This window comes from Macrosteles quadrilineatus, unplaced genomic scaffold, assembly GCF_028750875.1.
Source record: "Macrosteles quadrilineatus isolate MER2022 unplaced genomic scaffold, UCM_ALF_1.0 Scaffold_4__1_contigs__length_99947679, whole genome shotgun sequence".
NCBI classification, from domain to species: Eukaryota; Metazoa; Arthropoda; class Insecta; order Hemiptera; family Cicadellidae; genus Macrosteles; species Macrosteles quadrilineatus.
Genome location: NW_026542597.1, coordinates 3,159,083 through 3,180,493, shown reverse-complemented (window position 1 = coordinate 3,180,493; position 21,411 = coordinate 3,159,083). Strand labels below are relative to the sequence as shown.

The 21,411-nt window shown below is 35.9% G+C and overlaps 2 protein-coding genes across 2 annotated transcripts in view; both read right to left on the bottom strand.

Annotated features, from left to right (window-relative positions):
- Nucleotides 1-1,503: 1,503 nt before the first annotated feature.
- Nucleotides 1,504-12,973, bottom strand: LOC128992412 (60S ribosomal protein L8). Its single transcript, XM_054415978.1, has 6 exons — nucleotides 12,837-12,973; nucleotides 7,122-7,261; nucleotides 6,021-6,162; nucleotides 4,226-4,444; nucleotides 3,138-3,340; nucleotides 1,504-1,629 (listed from the first exon to the last, which is right to left on the bottom strand). The coding sequence occupies exons 2-6, from the start codon at nucleotides 7,257-7,259 to the stop codon at nucleotides 1,555-1,557; spliced, it is 777 nt and encodes a 258-aa protein (XP_054271953.1). The 5' UTR covers nucleotides 7,260-7,261; nucleotides 12,837-12,973; the 3' UTR covers nucleotides 1,504-1,554.
- A 4,751-nt stretch (nucleotides 12,974-17,724) lies between these two features.
- Nucleotides 17,725-21,411, bottom strand: part of LOC128991898 (growth factor receptor-bound protein 14-like) — a 194,272-nt gene continuing 190,585 nt past the window's right edge. Inside the window, exon 11 of the mRNA XM_054415168.1 lies at nucleotides 17,725-20,550. Coding sequence (XP_054271143.1) covers nucleotides 20,359-20,550 — 192 coding nt within the window. The 3' untranslated portion in view covers nucleotides 17,725-20,358. The remainder of the gene's footprint in view (nucleotides 20,551-21,411) is intronic.

Below are 21,411 nucleotides of genomic sequence, written 5' to 3'. Positions count from 1 at the left end.
CTATATCACTTATATAGTATAATATTAATACAGTAATTAATTTATATTAATATAGTAATCTTCAGTGTAATCTTTGCTCATTGGTAAACACTAATATTTTTCCCTTTGCACTTTTTTTTGTAATTTGCTAGTATACTCTGGATGGCTAATAAACACATGTGTGTTTTTTAGCCATATGGCAAAAACCGTTAAGTGTCAAAGGAGTGTTAAATATTAAACTTGGAGTCCAATGTTAAACTTTTAAATGAGTTGTGTAGCAAAATACAGATTTTCCTGAAGTAGTGGCTGTTGTCAATGACGATTTTAGTCCTAAAAGTCCCTAATTCCAAATTTTAGTCAAAATCCTTTCCTTGAATATCGAGGTTAATATTTCCCATAAAGTCCCGTCTGACAATGCTTTTGTCCTGGTTTCTGGGATTTTCTCTCTTCAAGCCATATTACAAGGCCACTGACTACTGATCCAGGTAGTGCTGCTACCTTTGGGTGTTTTAGGGAACTACATCCAATCTCGGGGTAATGTAGTACAATCACCGCTGCTCTTTTGTTATTGCGTTCGCTGTTATGGTGCCTCGCCGGGGCTTCGCCACCATTGGCGAGCGCCTGTTGGAATGCCTGCCGCACTGAACATTAGACAGCAGCTCTTATTAACAGGCAGCTCTTATTTGAGAATAGGATTTATATAACCTGCCTTGCAAAAGAATATAATCTGATTTGCCTAATCTTGACCAGTCAGTATGATTGGTCAAAATTGTAACGTCTTGCATATATTTACTGTCTAGTATGTTTGAGGTATTTAAGTATGTTTAAGGTACAAGTGTAAATATATTGGAGAGTGGGTGTGTGGTTAGCGTCTGTCTTCGGTAAGGGATCCATTCTCCGCACATTCACAATACATATCAGTTAGGTCATCTTTTCTTTAGCGTTTTAAGTACTTCCTCCTGTAAAAATCCCCCCCCCCCCCTGCAAACTAAGACAATTTCCATTTACACGGTTGGATTTTCACAATAATAATCCTTTTAACCAGTCAGTTTTACTGATTTAAGTAACACAAGATGTATTGAGTACTTAGGTTTGCTTCTACTAGAAATATAATAAAATTTGCTAAGCATGCTAATATTCATGTTTGGCTTAAATTACCTACATTTGTATGGTCGCCATTTCAGAATAAGGTATATGAATTCTAAATTTGCTAATATTTTAATGTTCTCTGTTCCCATGACGTTATTAAATGATGAAATAGTAGTTTACACAACGATCGGGTATAGATAGTCTTTAAGACAGGAGCAGAAAATAATACTGAAAAGTGAATCTTTTTAATTCTAAGAACTGAATAAAAAAGGCTAGTTTAAAAAATGGTAGTAGGTAAATTTTTTTTCAACTAATCCATAAGGATGACAAATAAATCTTTAGTAAGTAGGCCTATTTTCAATCTATGCTATAACATTGTAAAAGTCCATTTTTAGTGATGCAAGAAAGGCGAGACCAAAAACGGAAGTAATACTCTTGAAGGTTTTAAACTTTTTTATTGTGATAAAACATAAAAACCATTTAAGTCTAATCGTCTCCCTTGAGGTTATCTTTCTTTCCTCCTCTGATTCTTCCTGTCCTTCTGGCAGCGATGAGACCGACCTAAAACACAACAAAGTTATTAGCATTCAATGGTGCCATTAAGCGTTGAAAACTAAAATAGTCATGTCAAAACACTCATTTCTCATAGTATTGAACCTCATCAGGTTTTCAGGTTTCAAATGTCTGTTTGGATGTTGTATAATCATAGAAATGAGCAGACGATGCAAAATTATTAATTAAGCTTAACTGCACGATTGCAGTAAAAGTTTATGGGCCTAAAATTAGAGTATTGCATGATAAGTGTAGATACAGTAGTTTCAATTTTGTTGCCTTATTGGTACATTTTATTAGATAGGCCTAAAGCCTACAATATCAATGAAAAAGGAATAAAGGTTATTTGAGGGAATTATTTACTCAAAACAGGGATTTGTAGACAAAGAGTTGTTTGGAAAAACTATCAACAAGAGCTTATAGTGAAAAATTGATTGCATAGTGAACAGAAGGAGCAGTCAACCATTACGCTATGGTCTACCAGTTAACTTGAACATATTTTGTATTAACCACATTTAACATTCATATTATGTCATTTGCATATGTTATTTGTTATTTTGTTATGTTATTTGTATTTAACATTCGTACTTTTTACGCACAGTAAAAAGGCAATTCTGTTGTTGAAATTCTTATTGTGATTCAAATCTCAACATTTTCAAAGCGATACAAGGTGTCCAGTGAGTCATGAAAACAAAATTCTAAAGGACAAAGGTTCAAAATGTCCAGTTCAATCTTACATAAATGCAAACTGATTTATATTACCTGCTTATACATAAAAAATATTTAAGAACCTAAACTAACCACAATTCAAAAAGAAAACAATTATGTGCATTATTATTATTTAGTATTTGGTCGTGGCTTTAGATTCGCAACAATTACCCGCCATCAATATTGTGAACAAACCCCATAATCGTAACTGTAAGCATCTATGAAGCTTTCAGCAACACAGAAAGTTTCCCACCCTAAAGATTTTCTTTACTACTCGCGACACAATGTTAAGAGAGAACCAAAAGAACACAATTAATGAATGAACACTATCATTGTGTAGTACATTCCAAATTGCCCAGTGCAATGCAAAATTGACGTCCCGGTTTCCCCAGTCAAATCGACATCCGTATATTCTCAGGCAGGGTTATGTATAAATGTTGATACTAATAACAAAACTCTACCCAGGCTGACACTAACCTAAATCCCCGGTATGCAAGACCCCTTTTGAAAATAATGAACCCTGCTTAGAAACACAGAAACCAAAACTCTGGGCTTGTGAGACCCCGCTTTAAAATCCCCTAACGCTGGACTTCTGAGACGGGCATGCTATGAACAACCTGTCAAGGTCACGGCACCCACGAAAAATGAACAAAGAATATATCAACAGATTAGGGAGGAAAAGGGGGGAATGGAATCCCCCAAGGAAACAGTGTTGCCAACAAACGTTTGTGAAAATTCCTGTAGGCCTATCAGACCGGGATTTCGGTAATAGTGTAAATAAGATAATTTATAGAGCAGAAAAAAGTTACCTTTCTTCCGGCGCTGGTGCCTCGCTTGACGGTGGAAGCTTTACCGATGTGCTGGTGGTTACCTCCTCCGTGGGGATGTTCAACGGGGTTCATGGCAACACCTCTAACCTTGGGCCAGCAGTTACGCTTAGCCTTGTACTTGAAGTAGGCTCTGCCAGCCTTCAGTACGGGCTTGTCAATCCTACCACCTCCGGCGACAATGCCTGTCCAAACAGACCAAATTTAGACTACGATTTGATAGAGATAAAATTAGTCTACTTTAAAGCATTTTTTCAGTGGCAAAATATTTTTTCTAGGACTCGTTGAAATAATTCTAAACCTTGCATTAGGAATGCCCAAGAGAATTGATTGGATAGGCCTAACTTTTCTTTGTAGTTAACGTAATTTTCATAGCTTTCATCAGTCTAAAATGTGTTTTAGTTATTAATCTTCAGTTTTAAGTTACAAGTTCAAAATTGTTAACATTGGTTTTAAACATTGTATTTAGTACCCAAATGATAAAAATTATTAACTTGGATTATAAAACAAGTGTATTTAAAAAGTTACAAAAATAAAGCTTGGTGAATATATTTTAGTTAGGCCTAAAAGTTTTTAAACCAGGCATCTCAGACCGCCCTAGATTATCTTCATAGGATTCAGGTTCTAACCATTGTACACAAAGGGTTATCATCATAGATGCCTTGAAAAATGTGTTTATCTAACTGAAAGAATAATTTTTATCAAACAATATTCTTTTAAACCTTTTTTACATAGACTATATTTGAGCTGAGGTTAAAAGAAACTATTAAGAATCTTGTACTTGGCAATTGTTTCATATGATCAGAAGGTGAAAGTTACAGAATAAAGCAAATCTCACTCAATGAGCCAGTTCTATTTTGTAAAAGAAACTCCTCAGTTAATACTCAACAAAGCAATGGGTTGGGACTGTTAATCTTACCTGTAATAAAGTTAAGTTAGCAAGAAAATTGTTTAAACCACTCCCTGACATAATACCATAACAAATGTCAAAGACGAGTAAGACCAAAAATGTAACCTTACATTTGGGCTAATACAAGGGGTAGGCCGCCACATGTTTGGCCAATACTCACCAACCATGGCTCTGTTGTTGGAGGGAATCACTTTCTTGGCTCCAGAAGGCAGTTTTACTCTAGACCTCTTGGTGTCGGGGTTGTGTGCGATAACAGTGGCGTAGTTACCAGATGCTCTCGCCAGCCGACCTCTGTCTCCGGTCTTCTCCTCCAGGTTGCAGACGATGGTACCCTCAGGCATGGAGCCAACAGGCATCACATTGCCGATTTGGAGGTTGGCTGTAAAATAAGAAAAAATGAAAATAATTCCACAGCATAACAGTAAAATACATGCTTGTGATAGAATAATTTTGCATCCTATTATTATTTTAACTGGCAAACCTTTCTAAATTTTAAAACCACATAACTAGGCTATATCCACACATTGACTTGAAATTATAATAACTTTCATACCACTATTCTAAAAACGGACTTTTAAACCTAATTAGAAAATGTAGCCTACATTTTTTTTTAGGATAAAAAATGGTGTGAAACCACTGGTTAGGCCAACACCACATATGAGCTTTTATAAATCAAATTGTAGTTACAAAAAGGCCATCAAAACAGACAACATTCAGAAAGAGCCTCTAGATATATCTTCATAGGTATCAGGTAGGTATAACTAGAATTCATCATAATGTTTGTCTGATAAAAATGATAATAATGGTATTTGATTCAATACTTATGCTAGCCCTACTGTTCACTTATTTTGTTTATTGTTCTTATTTAGTTACTGTAGGCCTAGAGTATTTGCATTTCGTTTCAATTAAGTTGCAAACCACAAAATTTGATGAATTGGAATTCTTGGTTTTTATCAAAACAGGCATCTCAGACCGCCCTAGATTATCTTCACTGAATTCAGGTTCTAACCAAATTGTACACAAAGGGTTATCATCATAGATGCACAAAATACATACAAAGATGTGAGAAGAAAAAGACAAATATAAAAATTTCATGTAAAGAAGATATTAAGGAAAATAATAACATCTATGAAAAAACTACTAAAAAAGATTTGTAATACCAACTTATAAAAATGTACACTAATGAGGTAGGAAGGCACTGTAATTAGCCATACAAAGATACAGTAGAACTCCAATTATACCAATTGTTGATTATCCAAATCACTTACAGAAATAGTTTTAAAAACTTAGGCTAAAATCACAAATAATGCTAACTGTTATGAAAGAAGGCAGAAGCTGTGCTCGCGGCAAACTCCAAAACCTATCCCACACTCGTGTAGACATAATCATCGCTTCCCACGGTCACGGAAACATCATAATCTTTTTCACGATAACGGCAAAATCTTGAACAACTTCTGAGGTATTGTAGACATCATCCTCGTTTCCTGTGGTTATGGAAAATCATTATCGCCCATATCGTGAATTCCGTGATTACAGTAGGCCTTGTATAAACTAGGCTCAACTCGTTCTATTTTCTGTATAGTACCCCAAATATTGGTAAAAATTAAATTTAAAAAATTTGGTGCAATCCCATATCATGATTTGTATAATTGGAGTTCCACTGTAACTTAATACAAAGTTGTCAAAAAATAAGCAAGGGTTAGTAAGAAAATTGTTGTAAAAAATAACAATTAAGAGTGGTCAATGAATTTTTAACTTGCTAGGACTATCAGTTGGCCTTGAGAAACAAGTAGGCCTACCTAGTTGGACAACATTCAGAAAGAGCCTCTAGATAATTCTTCATAGATGTCAGGTAGGTAAACTAGAAATCATCATTATGTTGTCTGGACAATCTCAAGAGTTAAGAGAATTCATCAGGGAAGAGAAAAGTCTTACAGCAATAGACCTCAACATACCTTTCTTTCCACAGTAGAGGAACTGGCCGGTGTACATGCCCTCTGGAGCGATAAACAACTCCTTGCGTGTCTTAAATCTGTACGGGTCTCGGAAGTGCACAACGGCTAGAGGAGCTCCTCTACCAGGGTCATGGATGATGTCCTGTATAGAATATCCAAAATGTTAACTTAAGTTAAATTCTCAGATCTAAATGGTTACATCCAAAGTCTGATCAGTGTACAGGATTTTCTGATGCTGCTGTTAATAGTTTCAAAACTAACAATGCCACACTTTTTAATCCGAAAACACATTGTAAATTCACTAAATCCCTTCCATAGTATAAACGTAACACTACAAGAACTGAAACAAATATTTTGTCAAATGCTGGCGGTCTACCCTGTGAAAGTAGGTTAATGATGTGAACTGATTTCAGCTGGATTGTACTATTTCATACACAATAACAATTTAAAATAATTGATTAATGATTAGTGTCCCATTAGTTGTAATGTGACACCCTTGAGTTTTATGGGTTCGATTCCAGGCACATCCACAAAACATAAATGGGTTTGTACCGCTTTCCCAAAAAGCATTTGTACACTCTCTCCAACTTCTCTTCTAATAAAATTCCACCATTGTAGACACCGATAAAAAGATCAAAACAACATAGTTAGACAACATTCAGAAAGAGCCTCTAGATAATTCTTCACAGGTATCAGGTAGGTAAACTAGAAATCATCATAATGTTGTCAAAGTTGTTTAACCAATCCTTAATAAATATTGTAGCCTATACGGCAATTACGATAAATTGTTAACATTGTTGTCTATATTGAATTGTTGGTTGAAATTGCATGCAGATCTATTGCATTTTGATCAAATCATATTTATTTATTTATTTACAGACGGAAAACTCCATTTTCATAACATACAATCATGGCAAGACATTTCATTCAGACTTACATAGAACAATTCATACATAACATCAAGATGACCTAACTAAAGAACCCTAATAAATAAGAATGTTAAAACGCATATTCATACCGTTAAAAGTTTATCTGCCTATATTCTACTCTAAGAAAAACATCAAGACTAAGTAATTTTTAACAATATTTTGATTAACTCACCCTAACAACACCCTTGATGTAACCATGCCTCTCAGCAAAGTCCAGAGAACGGAGCCTGGGTGCTCCCTTGCGATGTTTAGTGTGAGAGCGGAAAACGCTCCCAGCTCCCTTACGCTGGGCACGAATCACTCGTCCCATCTCTATGACATAACAGATTGCATGGCTTGAATATAAACTTACCGTAAATTAAACTTTCTGTTAACCTCCACTAAAAAAGCTGGCAGAGGATACATGTCCGGTAACCAAACGTGGATTAGGCGTTCGGCAGTTAGGTAGGCCTACAGTCATAACCTAACCTAGGCTAACTAACCAAACTACCTGATAATGAAAAAAATTGAATCAAGGTTAAATTCTGTTCAATAAAATAAAATTATAAATGCCTCAAATTCTAACAAAAGATGTACAGATAAGAAGAAATGGCATTCTAAGCAAAACCTTTGACAAAAAGTTAATGTCACCGATGGGATTCGATCTAGATAAGTTACCTCTTGTACATCAACCAAAATACTCTATCTACAAGACCACTACACCACGGACACCGAAAAGAAATCATAGCGTTGTGGTAATGGTGTTCTGGGCCCCCCCAACCCAGTGACGTCACTGCCGGAAACCTAATCTACGTTTGGTTACCAAAGGGTATCCTCTGCGAAAAAATATAATCATTGCTCTCTTCTATTCAAACACCTCAGAACTCACTGAAAGGCAGAGACAGAATAAGTTAGTAGCCCCGGATACAAAGGTTACCTACTGTAGGGCCTAGGCCTAAGTTACCGTACCATAATTAAAACTAAGTTTATCATATGGCCTACTAAGCCTAGATTGGTTGTATGTTTGCAGACAGTGGTTAGGGCCAAAAGGAGAATATTCTGGAGAGGACTTAAAGTTTTCATTGACATCTGATTAGGAATACACAGGTTGTTGATCAATGATAAGATTATTAGTCAGTCTACTAGGCTATATTGGAAGCTCTCTCCTACAGCTACAATTGGTCTATAACTTAAGTAATGTCCCAAACAGGTACATCTAAATTCTAAATGAAGCTTTGAGAGTATAAATCATAGCCTAAGTTAGGCCTAACATATTAATAGTAAGAAGGATCATAAGTTATGCCTAACATATTAATAGTAAGAAGGATCATAAGTTATAACTTAAAAGTGGAAACATCGACTAACCTCTAAGTTAGATAGGCCTAGAATAGGTGAGAACTGAGAAATGTGCTAAATTATAATGTTGAAAGTTATTTTTGATGATATTTTACGATAACGTCTGCACTCGAGTTCTCTAGGTTAGACCTAGGCCTTGTTTATGATCCACATCTAATCGTGGGCCTATTCTTAACATTGGATAACCCGCAAACTCATAGAAAAGTTTTAACTAAGATACAGAGGATAAAAGCTCAAGTTATGAGACAACTCTGCGCTTTTAGCTCCAATAACTATTTTGGTACCTAAATGTAAGTTATTTGTAACAAACAAGGAAGAGCCAAGAGCCCGAGCGGCGATGGCCACATAACTTAGTATATAACTGAGTTTATTTTTAAAGAGGTCAGTTAACTTAGGGTAGACTTATGTATCCGTTGGCACAAACAACCGAGTGAAAATATCAATGAAACGCCAATTTCTAACACTACACTTAATAAATCAATGTCATAAATCCATACATTTTTTTAAGCCAATAATATCATTCTATATTTAAGAATAACTAAATAAGATATGTATTAGAATATTTTGTTTTCCCACAAGAAGCAAAAATGTAAACAAAACAACTGATCAGCTGTTATAAGTTAGGCCACAAAACTTCACTAACTTTTAAATTAATCATCTAGACTGCCAGTGCAACTCCTAGGATCGTAGGATCGTGGATCAGATCGAAAAACCCCCATCACCGCTCAGTGCCGATGGCGTGACGTCAACCATTACTGCAAGGATACGGAACTGAGTCATGAGCCTTGTGGTGTAGTGGATAGCGTGTCGGGCTGATAATCTGAAAGTGCCGGGTTCGAATCCCACCGGGAGCACTAACTTTTTGTCAACAATTTTTTTCACATCAGCAAGTTTGGTTGGTTTGGTTAGGTTATGACAGTTTAATTATATACCTAATTAAAAGATTGTAAAATTGAATTTGAAACATTTATAATTTTATTTTTAGAACAGAGCTATTTTTCGATTAGTAAACCTTCATTCAAGTTTATCATTATCAGCAAGTTTGGTTAGTTTGGTTAGGTTATGATAGTTTAATTATATTTAAATCAAATTTAATCTACAAATTAAAACAAATTATACGTTTTGACAGTGACAGTGATACAGATAACAATTTTCCGCGAACAGTTAGATAAGCTATGCTGATGCGCCGGTATGATTCGGAAGCGTACGACATGGTGCGGTTGTGGGGGGGGTGATCTACTGATCTGATCCACGATCCTCGGGCTTGGAGTTGCACTGGCAGTCTAGACGTTAGTAACTTTTTATCCTATTTTGGATCACACATGAATAAAATAATTAAGCAAAATAATGCATAAATATTATACCTACCTAATACAAAATACTAAACTAAAACGAAAATTACACTGTCAAATTAGGGATAAAACCCACACTTCGGCTTGTTATCGGACAGAAACTGACGACGACGAAGACGCCATTTTAGGTTAAAAAAGACAAGTGTTCTGTTCCTTTATCTTAGAAAAATCCAAAGCTTCTTTTTGTGTGACTAGTATGACAACATTGAATTCAACTGTCCTTCGTCTATAAGAGCATACATAAAACGTTTGTGTACTTTTCACATTAAGTATAAATGATTTTTTTAAATCGACAATTTTTGTCGATTCGCCACATGAGCAATACATAAAAATTGGCTATTCACAAGAACTGTTCATCAGCTAGCTGTTGGAATGTATTATGACATTATACTTTTTAGAGACTGAAGTTTACTTTACACTTCTAGCAGTGGTACCACTTGTTTTTGTTAGAAATAAAAATTACGTCTGCTATGATTAATTTTGAAATGACTCATCTATTAACCCTCCGAGTGTTAAGCGTCACGTAATCGACGCACAACACACCGGCCGTGGTGTTATGTGTCGCAAAAGCGACACACAAACATTGTTTACGGCGAAGGCTCTGGGACTGACTGAATCAGATTGAACTGGATCGAGATTGGTATCGTTGTTTTCGGCAGATTCTAAGCTTTCTCCTGATGTCTGTTTCTAGACGCTTTTCATTTTAGTTCCGAAAATATTGTAGCAGACAGCTGGCGTGCATATTTGTAAACAACTTGGTTAACCTCGCACCGATGACTGATGCGTTTTATTTCATTCATCATTGTTTTAGTGTTAAAAATAAAAAGTAGTGATATAGGCTACGTGGTGCATTATAAAAAGATTTAAGTGATTTTGAAGGGCTGGTTGATGATCCTGAAGAAGTAGGTAAAGCTTGTGCGTTTCCTGGTGAAGCCTGGGGGGTAGGTGGTTAGAGTGGCTCTGAACCGGTTTTGTAAGGGCTTCAACCCTACCCCCAGGCTTCACGAGGAAACGCACGAGCTCTAGTGATATTGATGTAAATTATCGGCCAGATTCCTAGCTATGGTTAGGCTATACATTCTTAGCTCACACTATATGTACGAAATCTGTTTTTCACCCATAACTTATTTAAGTTATTTGCAAATTTATACTTCCTTAACTTATATTAAGTTATTAAATTTTTGTAATCCTTATAAAATTTAGAACAAAGTGGCTATTTTAAAATATTTGTAGACATAAAACTTAAAAACATTTATTGGGCACAAACATAAATTTTTTCATTTAAATTTTATAATTTTTAAGAAATGTTAACCAAACAAAAATTTTAGAAAATTTTTTTTGTCATGTTTTATATAGCCTAAGTACCTATTACATTGAAGCCCATAATTTTCCAAACAAAATGATATATAAAACAGTATAGGCCTACTTTTGTTTTTAACCCTCCGAGTGTCCATAGTTTAGGCCTTAATGTCCGCCTATTTTTGGCGCATTTGCAAGGTTTTATTAAAACGGATCTGAAAAGCTTAAAACAATTTATGTTAATTCTACTGTTCTATATACCATTTTGTTTGGAAAATCATGGGCTTCAATATTATACATAAAACATAAGGAACATTTGTTTCAAAAAAATTTTTAGGTAAAAAAAATATTTTGGAAAAAATTCAAAAAAAAAATAAGTTTGCGCTCAATGAAATTGTATAAATTATAGTCCTATAAATATTTGAAAATAGCTACTTGTTCTAAATTTTATGAGGATTACAAATATATTAATATAATAATATAAGGAAGTAGATTTGCAAATAAATAAGTTATGGGCAAAAAACAGATTTCAGTACATAGCGTATAGCTAAGAATGCATAGCCTAACCATAGCTAGGAATCTGGCTGATAATTTACATCAATATCACTACCTACTTCTTCAGGATCATCAACCAGCCCTTCAAAATCACTTAAATCTTCTTATAATGCAACACGTATATCACTACTTTTGATTTTTAACACTAAAACAATGATAAACGTAATAAAACACATCAGTCATCGGTCCGAGGGTAACCTAGCTGTTTACAAATACGCACGTCAGCTGTCTGCTACAATTACGATCGGCTCGGAGAACATAAAGCGCTTAGAGAGAGACCTCTGGAGAAAGCATAGAATATAACGAAAAGAACAATACCTAACTCGATCCAGTTCAATCCGATTCAGTCAGTCATAGAGCCTTCGCCGTAAACGATGTTCGTGCGTCGAAAAATCGACGCGTGACACTACACAAAGTGTGTTGCGCGTCGATTTTTGTACGAGTGACGCTCGGAGGGTTAAGTTTCTAAGATAAATTTTAATAAAACCCTACAATTGTGCAGTAAATGGGCAGACATTATTACTTACCATTACTATGGACACTTGGAGGGTTAAGATTGCGCAACGAAACATGGCGTTCGGGAGTTAGCACTTTTACCGCATTATAAGATCGATATAGCCTACTTATGATATAAGGTTCATTTTTATAATAAAATAAAACTTCAGAATCTCATCTTTGCTTTGGTTAAGAGTTGTCATTTCAACGACTAGGCCTACACCTAATAACTGTGGGTAACATGCAAAGGAAGAGAACGTAACACTTATCAACAAATTTTGTTGCCCGCCACTCCAGCAACACATTTTGAAATCGACATTTTCTGTCGATTTGCTACTCCTAGGGTTAAGTTATAACTTAACTTAAGTGTCGGCATAGGCTAGTTGTAACAGGCTATAAATATGCAAGGTAACACTGCATTAGACTAACTTATGTAGGCAACCACAGAATAACCACTGATAGGGTCTCAACCGTGGCCTAGGCCTATCTACAGATAGAGAGGACATTTTTAGAATTAACAAAACTTGACTAGAATAACAATTTCATATCTCCAATAAATCTCATAAGTTATAAATTCTTGTTTACAGCTTGTCTAAGGGAGTCCGAGAAATGTTACTAAGCTAAGTTAAGAAGTTTAAATAACGAGGACTTGACATCTTCAAGACATGGAATTGAGGTTAGGTTGAAGGAATTACAACAGGAGAATGAGTATATAACACTTTTCTAAATTGCTGAGATAAACCAAATCTTTAAATTAGTGTTATATTATAGAACCGTGTATTTTATCCGTAAATTTATGATTAACCGCGATTGAAATAGCTAAAACTAATTCGTTTCTACTTGGAACTTACCTGATTTTGGAGAGAGAAAGGAAAGAAGATATGGCGACGGAAACAAGAAGATCCACGAGCACACCGCAGTTCTGCCAACAGCAAAATAAAGTAAACTAGTTTAATTTTAAAGGTACTATGGTAATTGTATGTTTTGCATGTAAATCACAAAATCATTAAAGAAAGATGTTTACCAATACAAGATTGTTTTAAACTGTTATTAGCTTTTGGTTTCATAGTTGGATACTTATTGTCTAGGAAAATTTACTTAGTAGGTCCAACAGATTAATAATATAGATGAATTATTTCAAAACTTGCTTTTAGAATGATAGAGGGGGACAGCTCACTTAGGTACTCTACAGATCATAGTTTATACGAGCTTTGTAAATAATATTATAAATAGTATATAATAGAAGGTTCATTTGCACCACATCGAAAATATAAAATAAATGAAGAGGGTCCACTTACTCTACAGATCATAGTGACTGTGAGCCACGAGCCTGCGGTAAAATATTAGATGGCTCACTTACACTACAGCTCATTTAGCTACACGTTGCGCGGTTTGCGTTCGTGAAACCATTGACTTTATATCTACAGATATAAAGATGGCAATGGTGAAACTCTAGGCGCTATGTCCGGTTTCGACTGCTGCGACTGCCTACACAAGTGTATTGTTGCATCACCTCAATTATTTATCATTACGAAATAAATATGTAGGCCTACGCACAAGCAAATGTATTACATTTTTGGACTGAATACTTTTAAAAATGGAGGGAGCGTGATTTGGATGTTAAATTTAATGAAACGTTATAGAATAAAACATGTCATTTTGAGTAATATCAGGTTGTTATATAATACAAATAAACACAGATATGATCCAGATAAGACAAACATCATCTGGTAACTATTCATTAAGCATTGTACTGTGAATAATTAAGATTGTTACAAAATGGACAGATAAATTGTTAAAAAATACAAATATACGTATTTGTTGAATCTTTACTTTTACTTGCTACTCACATAGTACATATATGGAGAAATTATTGTTTTCGTCAAATATATTTGAGTTTCAGTTATGAACGTAATAATTTTGTTTTGGGTTCCCCTGGACCCCTGGAAGTGGTTTTCGAAGTGATGTCTGTGTGTGTGTGTGTGTGTGTGTGTGTCATAATAACTTCGGACTAGGCGAACTTTTTCATAACAATTCATATTACGGCAGAACGGTGGTATTATGGTTTACCATAAACGCCTGCAACGATGCGCTGCAATCCTCGTGACGTGTAACTAAATGAACTGTAGTGTAAGTGAGCCGTCTTTATTCCTGAATTAAAAAATAATTCATACGCTTGGCTCATAGGCACTATGATCTGTATAGTAAGTGAACCTTCCTACTGTATTTTTAAATATAAAGGGAGTGAGTATGTTTTATCTATGATATAAGACATGAGGCTCATTTAGGCACTATGATCTGTAGAGTAAGTGAACCTTCAATATTATTTACGTGGCTCGTAATGACTATGATCTGTAGAGTAAATGAGCCATGTGATTTAAGAATTACATATGTATTTGGAAGGGTCGCTGTCAATGCGCCACCACGTCAAACCGCCACCTCTGGAAGCTCATAGTGTCTATGATTTGTAGTGTAAGTGAACCCTGACCCTCTTAAATTACTCACTTAACTTTTAAAATATTTTTCATCTGAAGATTGTGACAGAACTGAACAGATTGTTCCTTACTCCTTAGATCAATCTTATGACTCTACTTTTTTAAATTTTCTGTAATATTTTACTCGTGGCTCATAGTCACTATGATCTGTAGAGTAAGATCATTTATTTTATATTTTCGATGTAGTGCAAGTGAACCTTCTATTATATATACTATTTATAATATTATTTACAAAGCTTGTATAGACTATAATGTGTAGAGTAAGTGAGCTGTCCCCATTAAGGAGGACTTAAACGTCTGCACGCGCTTCTCGTAGCGCTGTTCAATGGTGCAACATAGCTACCGATGAGGCCCGAGTTGAGATTTCTGAGCTGAGGTAGAGCGCACCCTTAAAGGGCTGTACTATCGGCTGTATTTAATTTCATTAAAAAAAAAAAAAAAAAAAAAAAAAAAAAAAAAAAAAAAAAAAAAAAAAAATACTTAAGATATATGAGCTGTTAGTTTGTTTGTTTACTTTAACGCTGACAAGAGTGAGGCCATCTCCTTCACGAGGTCGAGGAGGCAGGACGATGGTCAACACCTCCACCTAGACGGGGCCGACATCCCATGGAAGCGCCGGGTGAAGTACCTCGGCGTCCTGCTGGATCAGCGACTCACCCTGACTCCCCACGTCGAGAGGGTCTGCGACCTCGCCAGGAAAGGTCTTGGCGCCATCCGCCCGCTGCTCAAGTCACGGAAGTTGTCGACGGCTGCAAGAGTCAGACTCTACACGGCCCTGCTTCGGCCTGTCCTCACGTACGCAGCCCCTGCATGGTACCACCTCACCTGCAGAACCGCTAGACGGAGGCTGCTCGTCGTCCAGAGCAAGGCTCTTCGGCAGGCGACAGATTCACCCTGGTACGTGAGGAACTCCGTCATCAGGGACTCCACGGCAGTGACAACTCTCCGAGACTTCGTAGACGGCCTTCGAGCGAGACTTGAAGAGACGGCGGATGACTCTCCGTGGGAACACATCAGGGACCTGGTCGCTGAGGATGTTCCCCAGCTTCGCCCCCGGATCGACGACTAACTCCCAGAACGACGTTGACGTCTACAGGTAGCTGAGCTACCAGGGCTTGGACCCACAGCAGACCGGAAGTATATGCTCCCAGCGAGCAGGCACTTCCCCCAGACGTGGCGCTAGTCGCCACAATCATATGAACTTGGACTTGGACTTGTTTACTTTTCCTTTTGTTCACCTTTTGATTCTACCATAGATGACTGTATTGCATCAAGAGAAGTAACAGAAAGTTTTTCTTATAATGTGGGGTAGTGTTCAAACCTCTGAATTATGTGTCAGTTGTTTATTGGTTCCCTATTATATATATTGCAAACACAGCATTTAAAGTTGCGCAGACAAACGTTGTATAGTACAATTAAGTGACACAAGAACCATAGAGTTGGACCGGAGCCTCATGTGTTCCAACGGTTCCAACTGGCAGGGCCGTACTCAGACCGGTTTTTCCGGACAATTTTACTGAGACGTGGGCCCTGCCAAACATACATCAAGGGAAGGGAAGGGGGGGCTCAGCCTTATATCTTTACTCGCAGGGTTGCCACCTTAGGTTAGAGGAAAATCGGGACATGCCCCCCCTGCCTCCCGATTAACATAGGCTTAAATGCGGGTATAAGGAACCGAAAATCGGGACTGTCCCAGCAGAATCAGGACTGTCCCGGCAGAATCGGGACTGTCCCGGCAGAATCGGGACTGACCCGGCAGAATCGGGACGGGTGGCAACCAGAGCATATTTTAAGGGATTTCCACTGGGCGACAGTGGCGCCGGACTTACCGGGGGGCCTGGGGGGTATTCATACCCCCATCAAAAAGGGGGGTCTGAGGCCCCCCTGGAAATTTTTGCATAAATTTAAGTGAAAATCACACATTTCTACGTATCTTTTAGTGAATTTTTAGACTATAGTTCGGCCGCTTAGAAAACGACCTGCGCGCTAATGCTAAACCAATGCTGGAGGAGGTCGCTTTCTAAGCGGCCGAACTATAGGCTATATTTGCTTGTAAATAGTATCTTGGGCCAAAATCATACATAGCTCAATACTATAAAATATTTGTTATTATATAATATATGTTATTTTAAATTCCTATACATTTAAAATGTGAATCATTGAAAAAAAATATGCCGGCACCACCCATAGTCACTGGGCGACAAAATCTCAGCACTGGGCGACACTTCTGTCGCCCAGTTAACATGTTATTTTATGCCCTGGGCAACCCTGCTTTACTAAGCCCTGCCAAAGCTGGGTACGGCCCTGTCCATATTTGGATCTCTCGTGCCAACCGTTGGTCCGACCTGAAAAAATATGGAGTTCCCAGACCTGCAGACCCCTTGTACACTTGGGGACCAGGAATCAAGAACGGGAAAACAACAGATTTTTTCAGATTGTGGATTAAAACATATCAGTTAAACGATTCACATTATGCCAGTGGCCACAGTAGTAAGTATTCAAATTTTTAAAATACAAAACAACATATAAATTAACAAAGCAAATCTATGTTTTAAAAAGTGTAGAAACAAACATTTTAGATCTAAATTTTAATCATTTTTCTCAAGTACTCAAGTAAGACCAGTGTTTTACTAGGCTTTATTCGGTACCCCAACCTGCTATAGGTCAGATGGACGCCCATGTAAGCTCTAGTGGCCTAATTATCATCTAATTAAGCTAGTTGGGTCTGCCAGGGTGTCCCTAGTACAGGAGTTTATATTCAAACATACACATACATAGTTAGAACTTGATGCGTTATTTGACGACTTTACGTGCTGGGCATGGGCAAAGCATGGTGCATATCAGCCAGTGGTTATATAGACAGTTTTAATACTACCATAGCTCATGTCTTATTTTGTTACTAACCGTTTACTGATTGTAAAATAAATTTAGTTTTCATTTATATTCAGTTATTAAATATGTCCCGGTAAACTACCACACAATTTATCTTATTGTTACAAATACTTTTTTTTTTTAAGTCCGTGGCATTTTGTACACACACATTTACTTTGGATCAAAGTTCAATTTGTGGTGCACATCAAAGTGAACAAAGTTGTAAGGGTGAACACAAAATGCGCAACATTTTTAGTGAATAAAAACGTTAACATTTTGATTTTATAATTTACCTTTAAAAAATATATCCAGCAAGAGATACTCTGCACATGTAATGTTTTATTCAGGGAAAGGTGAAAACAAACTATTAAAATACAAAATTAAATCTGTTTATTCAAAAATACACTTTACACTTCAATACAGTCAGACTTAACTTGTAGACACAGACAAACAGTAAGAGTGACAACGACAAATCAGAAGGTCCTACAACAAATTGCTTTTGGTCTCTTCTCAGCGCGCTTACACTAGAAATTAACTTAATCAAACTGTGATCACAAATTAAAATAATCCACAGCCAGATGATAAACTAAACTACAACTAAAACTAAAACCCTGTGGCCACTACTGTAGTAATACTGAGTCGTTAGTTATGCTAGGTTAGGTTAGGTTAGTTTTGTGCTCTAGGCTTCTTGTACTCTACATGGTGTTTCGAATGTTCCTGCGTCCAGAACACATTAGAAATCATTTTCTCAAGCAGATAGACTTACAGAGTAACGTTACCGGTAAAACAGTATGAATTTTTCAAATTTGAATGCGTTTTCATTTGGTATTAACAACATGTGAGTGGCCAATAAATCTGGGAATAAACTTAGAAAGAGATTAAATGCTTCACAATTAAAATAAATACTTTATTAAATTAATTTAACTATTTACAATTTAATGTAAAAAAAAAATAAACCTTAACGTAATACACATTCTTTTTTTTATTATTTTTACATTTGCGTTACAGAAAGGCTGAATTTTGATTTCTATGCTAATTCATAGCAAAATATTGAAGGCTGTAAGAGATCAATTTTAAGTAACACCTATAGTTTAACATTTTCAATGAATTTAATTTTAAGTTTGTATTAATTTTGCTATTCAATTCATTGCTTTAACCTATTTTCAACAACGTAATCATACTATGATCACGTTTTATTCTTATTGTTCAGTATTTTGCTATACATTACAACTATTTCATTTTACTGGCCAACTATTTCTAGTCATTCATACACACACTTAAAATTTACATCTGGACAAATCTCCACACACATCAGCGTAAGGCAAACTCTTAAGGAAATATACAGTACTTATGTCCTCTATGTACATAAAGTCTATATATTCGCCCTATACTCACTTCTCTTAGACTTACATGAAACTTGTTTAATACTAAAGTAATGTTAAAAATTGTCTTAACCTGATTAAAATTTACATAATAAACATTTTTCAAGACAGGTATTGTACATGTTTGAAAGTTCCTTAAAGTTTTTTCCATCTTTGTATGGTTTTCTGACTCCTTCCCGTAGTGGAGAAAACTTTAAAATAATTAAACTAATAACAATAAGCCCTTGGCCGACAGTATAGTGAATTAAAACAATAACACACAGTTAACAATTCACCTGACAACGCTTTTATCCTTTCCTTTGGATGCTTCGGCAAAAAGTTATTATCTTAAAATTATTTTACCAGGCAAGAGTGTATTATGATTAACATAGTTCTTTAGTTTAAGATTACCATTTTTGGTTTAATATATTTCATACGCTAAAAAACTGTAAATAAATACACTACTAATTTTTTACAATAAATTAATCTATTTTCTACTTTAAATTTTAAAATTAATAAATATTTAAACCTTCCTTACCACTAGAAAACATGGTTGACAACTATTAGCGTCCATTCCTGGTTCATTCGGCTAACAAAATATGTTTTTGTACTTATAATTTTACTAACACAATTATTTTTATACAAATCACTCAGTAAATCATTATTATTATTATATTGAAAACAGACATTTACAGATTGATGATTTTGTACTAGATGAATAAAGATTATTGCTGAACAATTTAGATTTCTGTGCTTTATACACATATTGATAACATTTAAAATTGATTAATAACAATTAAAAAATGTTATATTTTTATAAGTTAAGACATTGATTTTCCTATAAGAAAGTTCATTTTTAAAAGTTCAAATTTAGTATAATGATATTAATACATTTAAACTATATATCCATTCTAACAAAATCACTTCAATAACGGTAATTATTTACAATACATTAATTTAAGCCATACTCAAAATAGAATATAAAGTAACCCATACATAATAACAATTGCATAGCACAAGAATATGTATTAAAGTGTCGCTATAAATCAGCTTTGATTTAATTTTCAAAAGATAAATCCAAAATCTGTCATACTTTTTTAAGATAAATGCTTTGACTTTTCGGGTTAAAATGTGAAGCAAACGAGACACTTAATGATGTTTATGTAATTATAATACTGATCCCTCGACCGAAACCAGAGGGATGATAGGAAATGATGGCAACACGCTGGGACCTGCAAAGTCCACCTTCACTGCTGACTCTACAACAATGTTAATCTGTGATAAATTATCTAAACGTGTTAAACAAATCCAATTAGATCTCGTTCGATCTTTGCAAGCCCCAAAACAATCAACAAATAACATTATTAAAGCTAGATCACCAAATTACTTTAAAGAACTACTCCTCGCCCGACCATCCAGTCTAACTCAAGATCTTCAAAGTAACAAGACAATAAATAGGGATTAAATACTTTAACATAGAAAATATAAAAGTAGACAACATAGATAACGATATACCTAACTTAAATATGTACAATTCGACCTAACATTAACCTATTATTGAGACCATACATAGACTTAGATTCAAATATTTCTTAAATCTTCCGGCTGTTTCATCAAAGCACCAGCAGCGTGGAGGTTATGGTGGGTTATACGGAGGGCACGGTGGGCTTGTCTGCGTAGAGTGGTCCGGTGGGGCTTTCTACTAGGTAGTGCGTGAGTCGCGTAGGTAGACAACCAGCGTTGAGTTGGTAGAACTCCACCAGCTGTAAGAGATCGTAGAACTTGGTGGCTCCGTTGTCCAAAGAATAGAACACACCTCCTCGCACAGGGTCTGACACCTAGAAACAGAGGCACTTGTAAATACACAAGAGAAGGAGCAAAATAGAGGTGGTTTCTGCGTTTGTTGCAATAACTACTGAAAATACTAATCGGATTATTAAAACGGGGCGCTCTGCAGTCTTTAACCATGAATTAAAGACTGCAGCACTTGTTAGTCTTTTTTTAAGCTAAGTTTAGATGAATGATAGGTGTGGCATGTTACTGACTAAAGTCAAGTAATTCTTTAGTTAGGATCTTATATACCCAATTATCTAGTAAACTAAGGTAATCTAGGCTTATTCATCTCCTATAATTCACTAAAGCTATTCCCTATCCTATGTTTCAACGTATAACATTTGACAGTAAATATTGATTTTTCGTCTTTACAACTTGATCTACTTTACAAAGTTATTAATGTTATCCAGCCAAGTAGCTGAATAAAAAAATAAGAAAAACTTAGATGTGGAATGGTGTTCTGGTTCTACAGTAAATGGTGGATGTGTACATAAATACAAGTACAACATTCTTTGCTTCCACATCCTCCCTCTGTTGCAAAGCACGAGTACTGACTCCAATTTAAAATTCCTGTTCAATTAAGCCAAAAATGCCTGTAGAGAGCTAACTTAGCTTTTGCACAGATAAGTTAAGTACAGAGGAAACATGCTTATGGAACGACCGTGCGCTTTCACCTCTAGTATGTTGTGCATGCGCATACGTACACGCTAGGGCAATATACTTGTGACGAGCAAGAAAGAGCCCGAGCGGCAAGCACTGTCCGGAAGTTCCTATCCCACAATGCACAGGATGTTCCTCCAGCATGAGCGTAGTCGTTCTTGATGGCGAGGAGAGTTGGGAGAACAACGAAGTAGGACACCAGCGAC

What these genes read in the sequence shown, in the direction of transcription:
- LOC128992412 (XM_054415978.1), bottom strand. Translation starts at nt 7,259, where the DNA reads ATGGGACGAGTGATTCGTGCCCAGCGTAAGGGAGCTGGGAGCGTTTTC. An exon ending in ACATCAAGGGTGTTGTTAGG is followed by an intron (nt 6,163 to 7,121) that starts GTGAGTTAATCA and finishes TATTCTATACAG; the next exon opens with GACATCATCCATGACCCTGG. An exon ending in CCTCTACTGTGGAAAGAAAG is followed by an intron (nt 4,445 to 6,020) that starts GTATGTTGAGGT and finishes CTTATTTTACAG; the next exon opens with CCAACCTCCAAATCGGCAAT.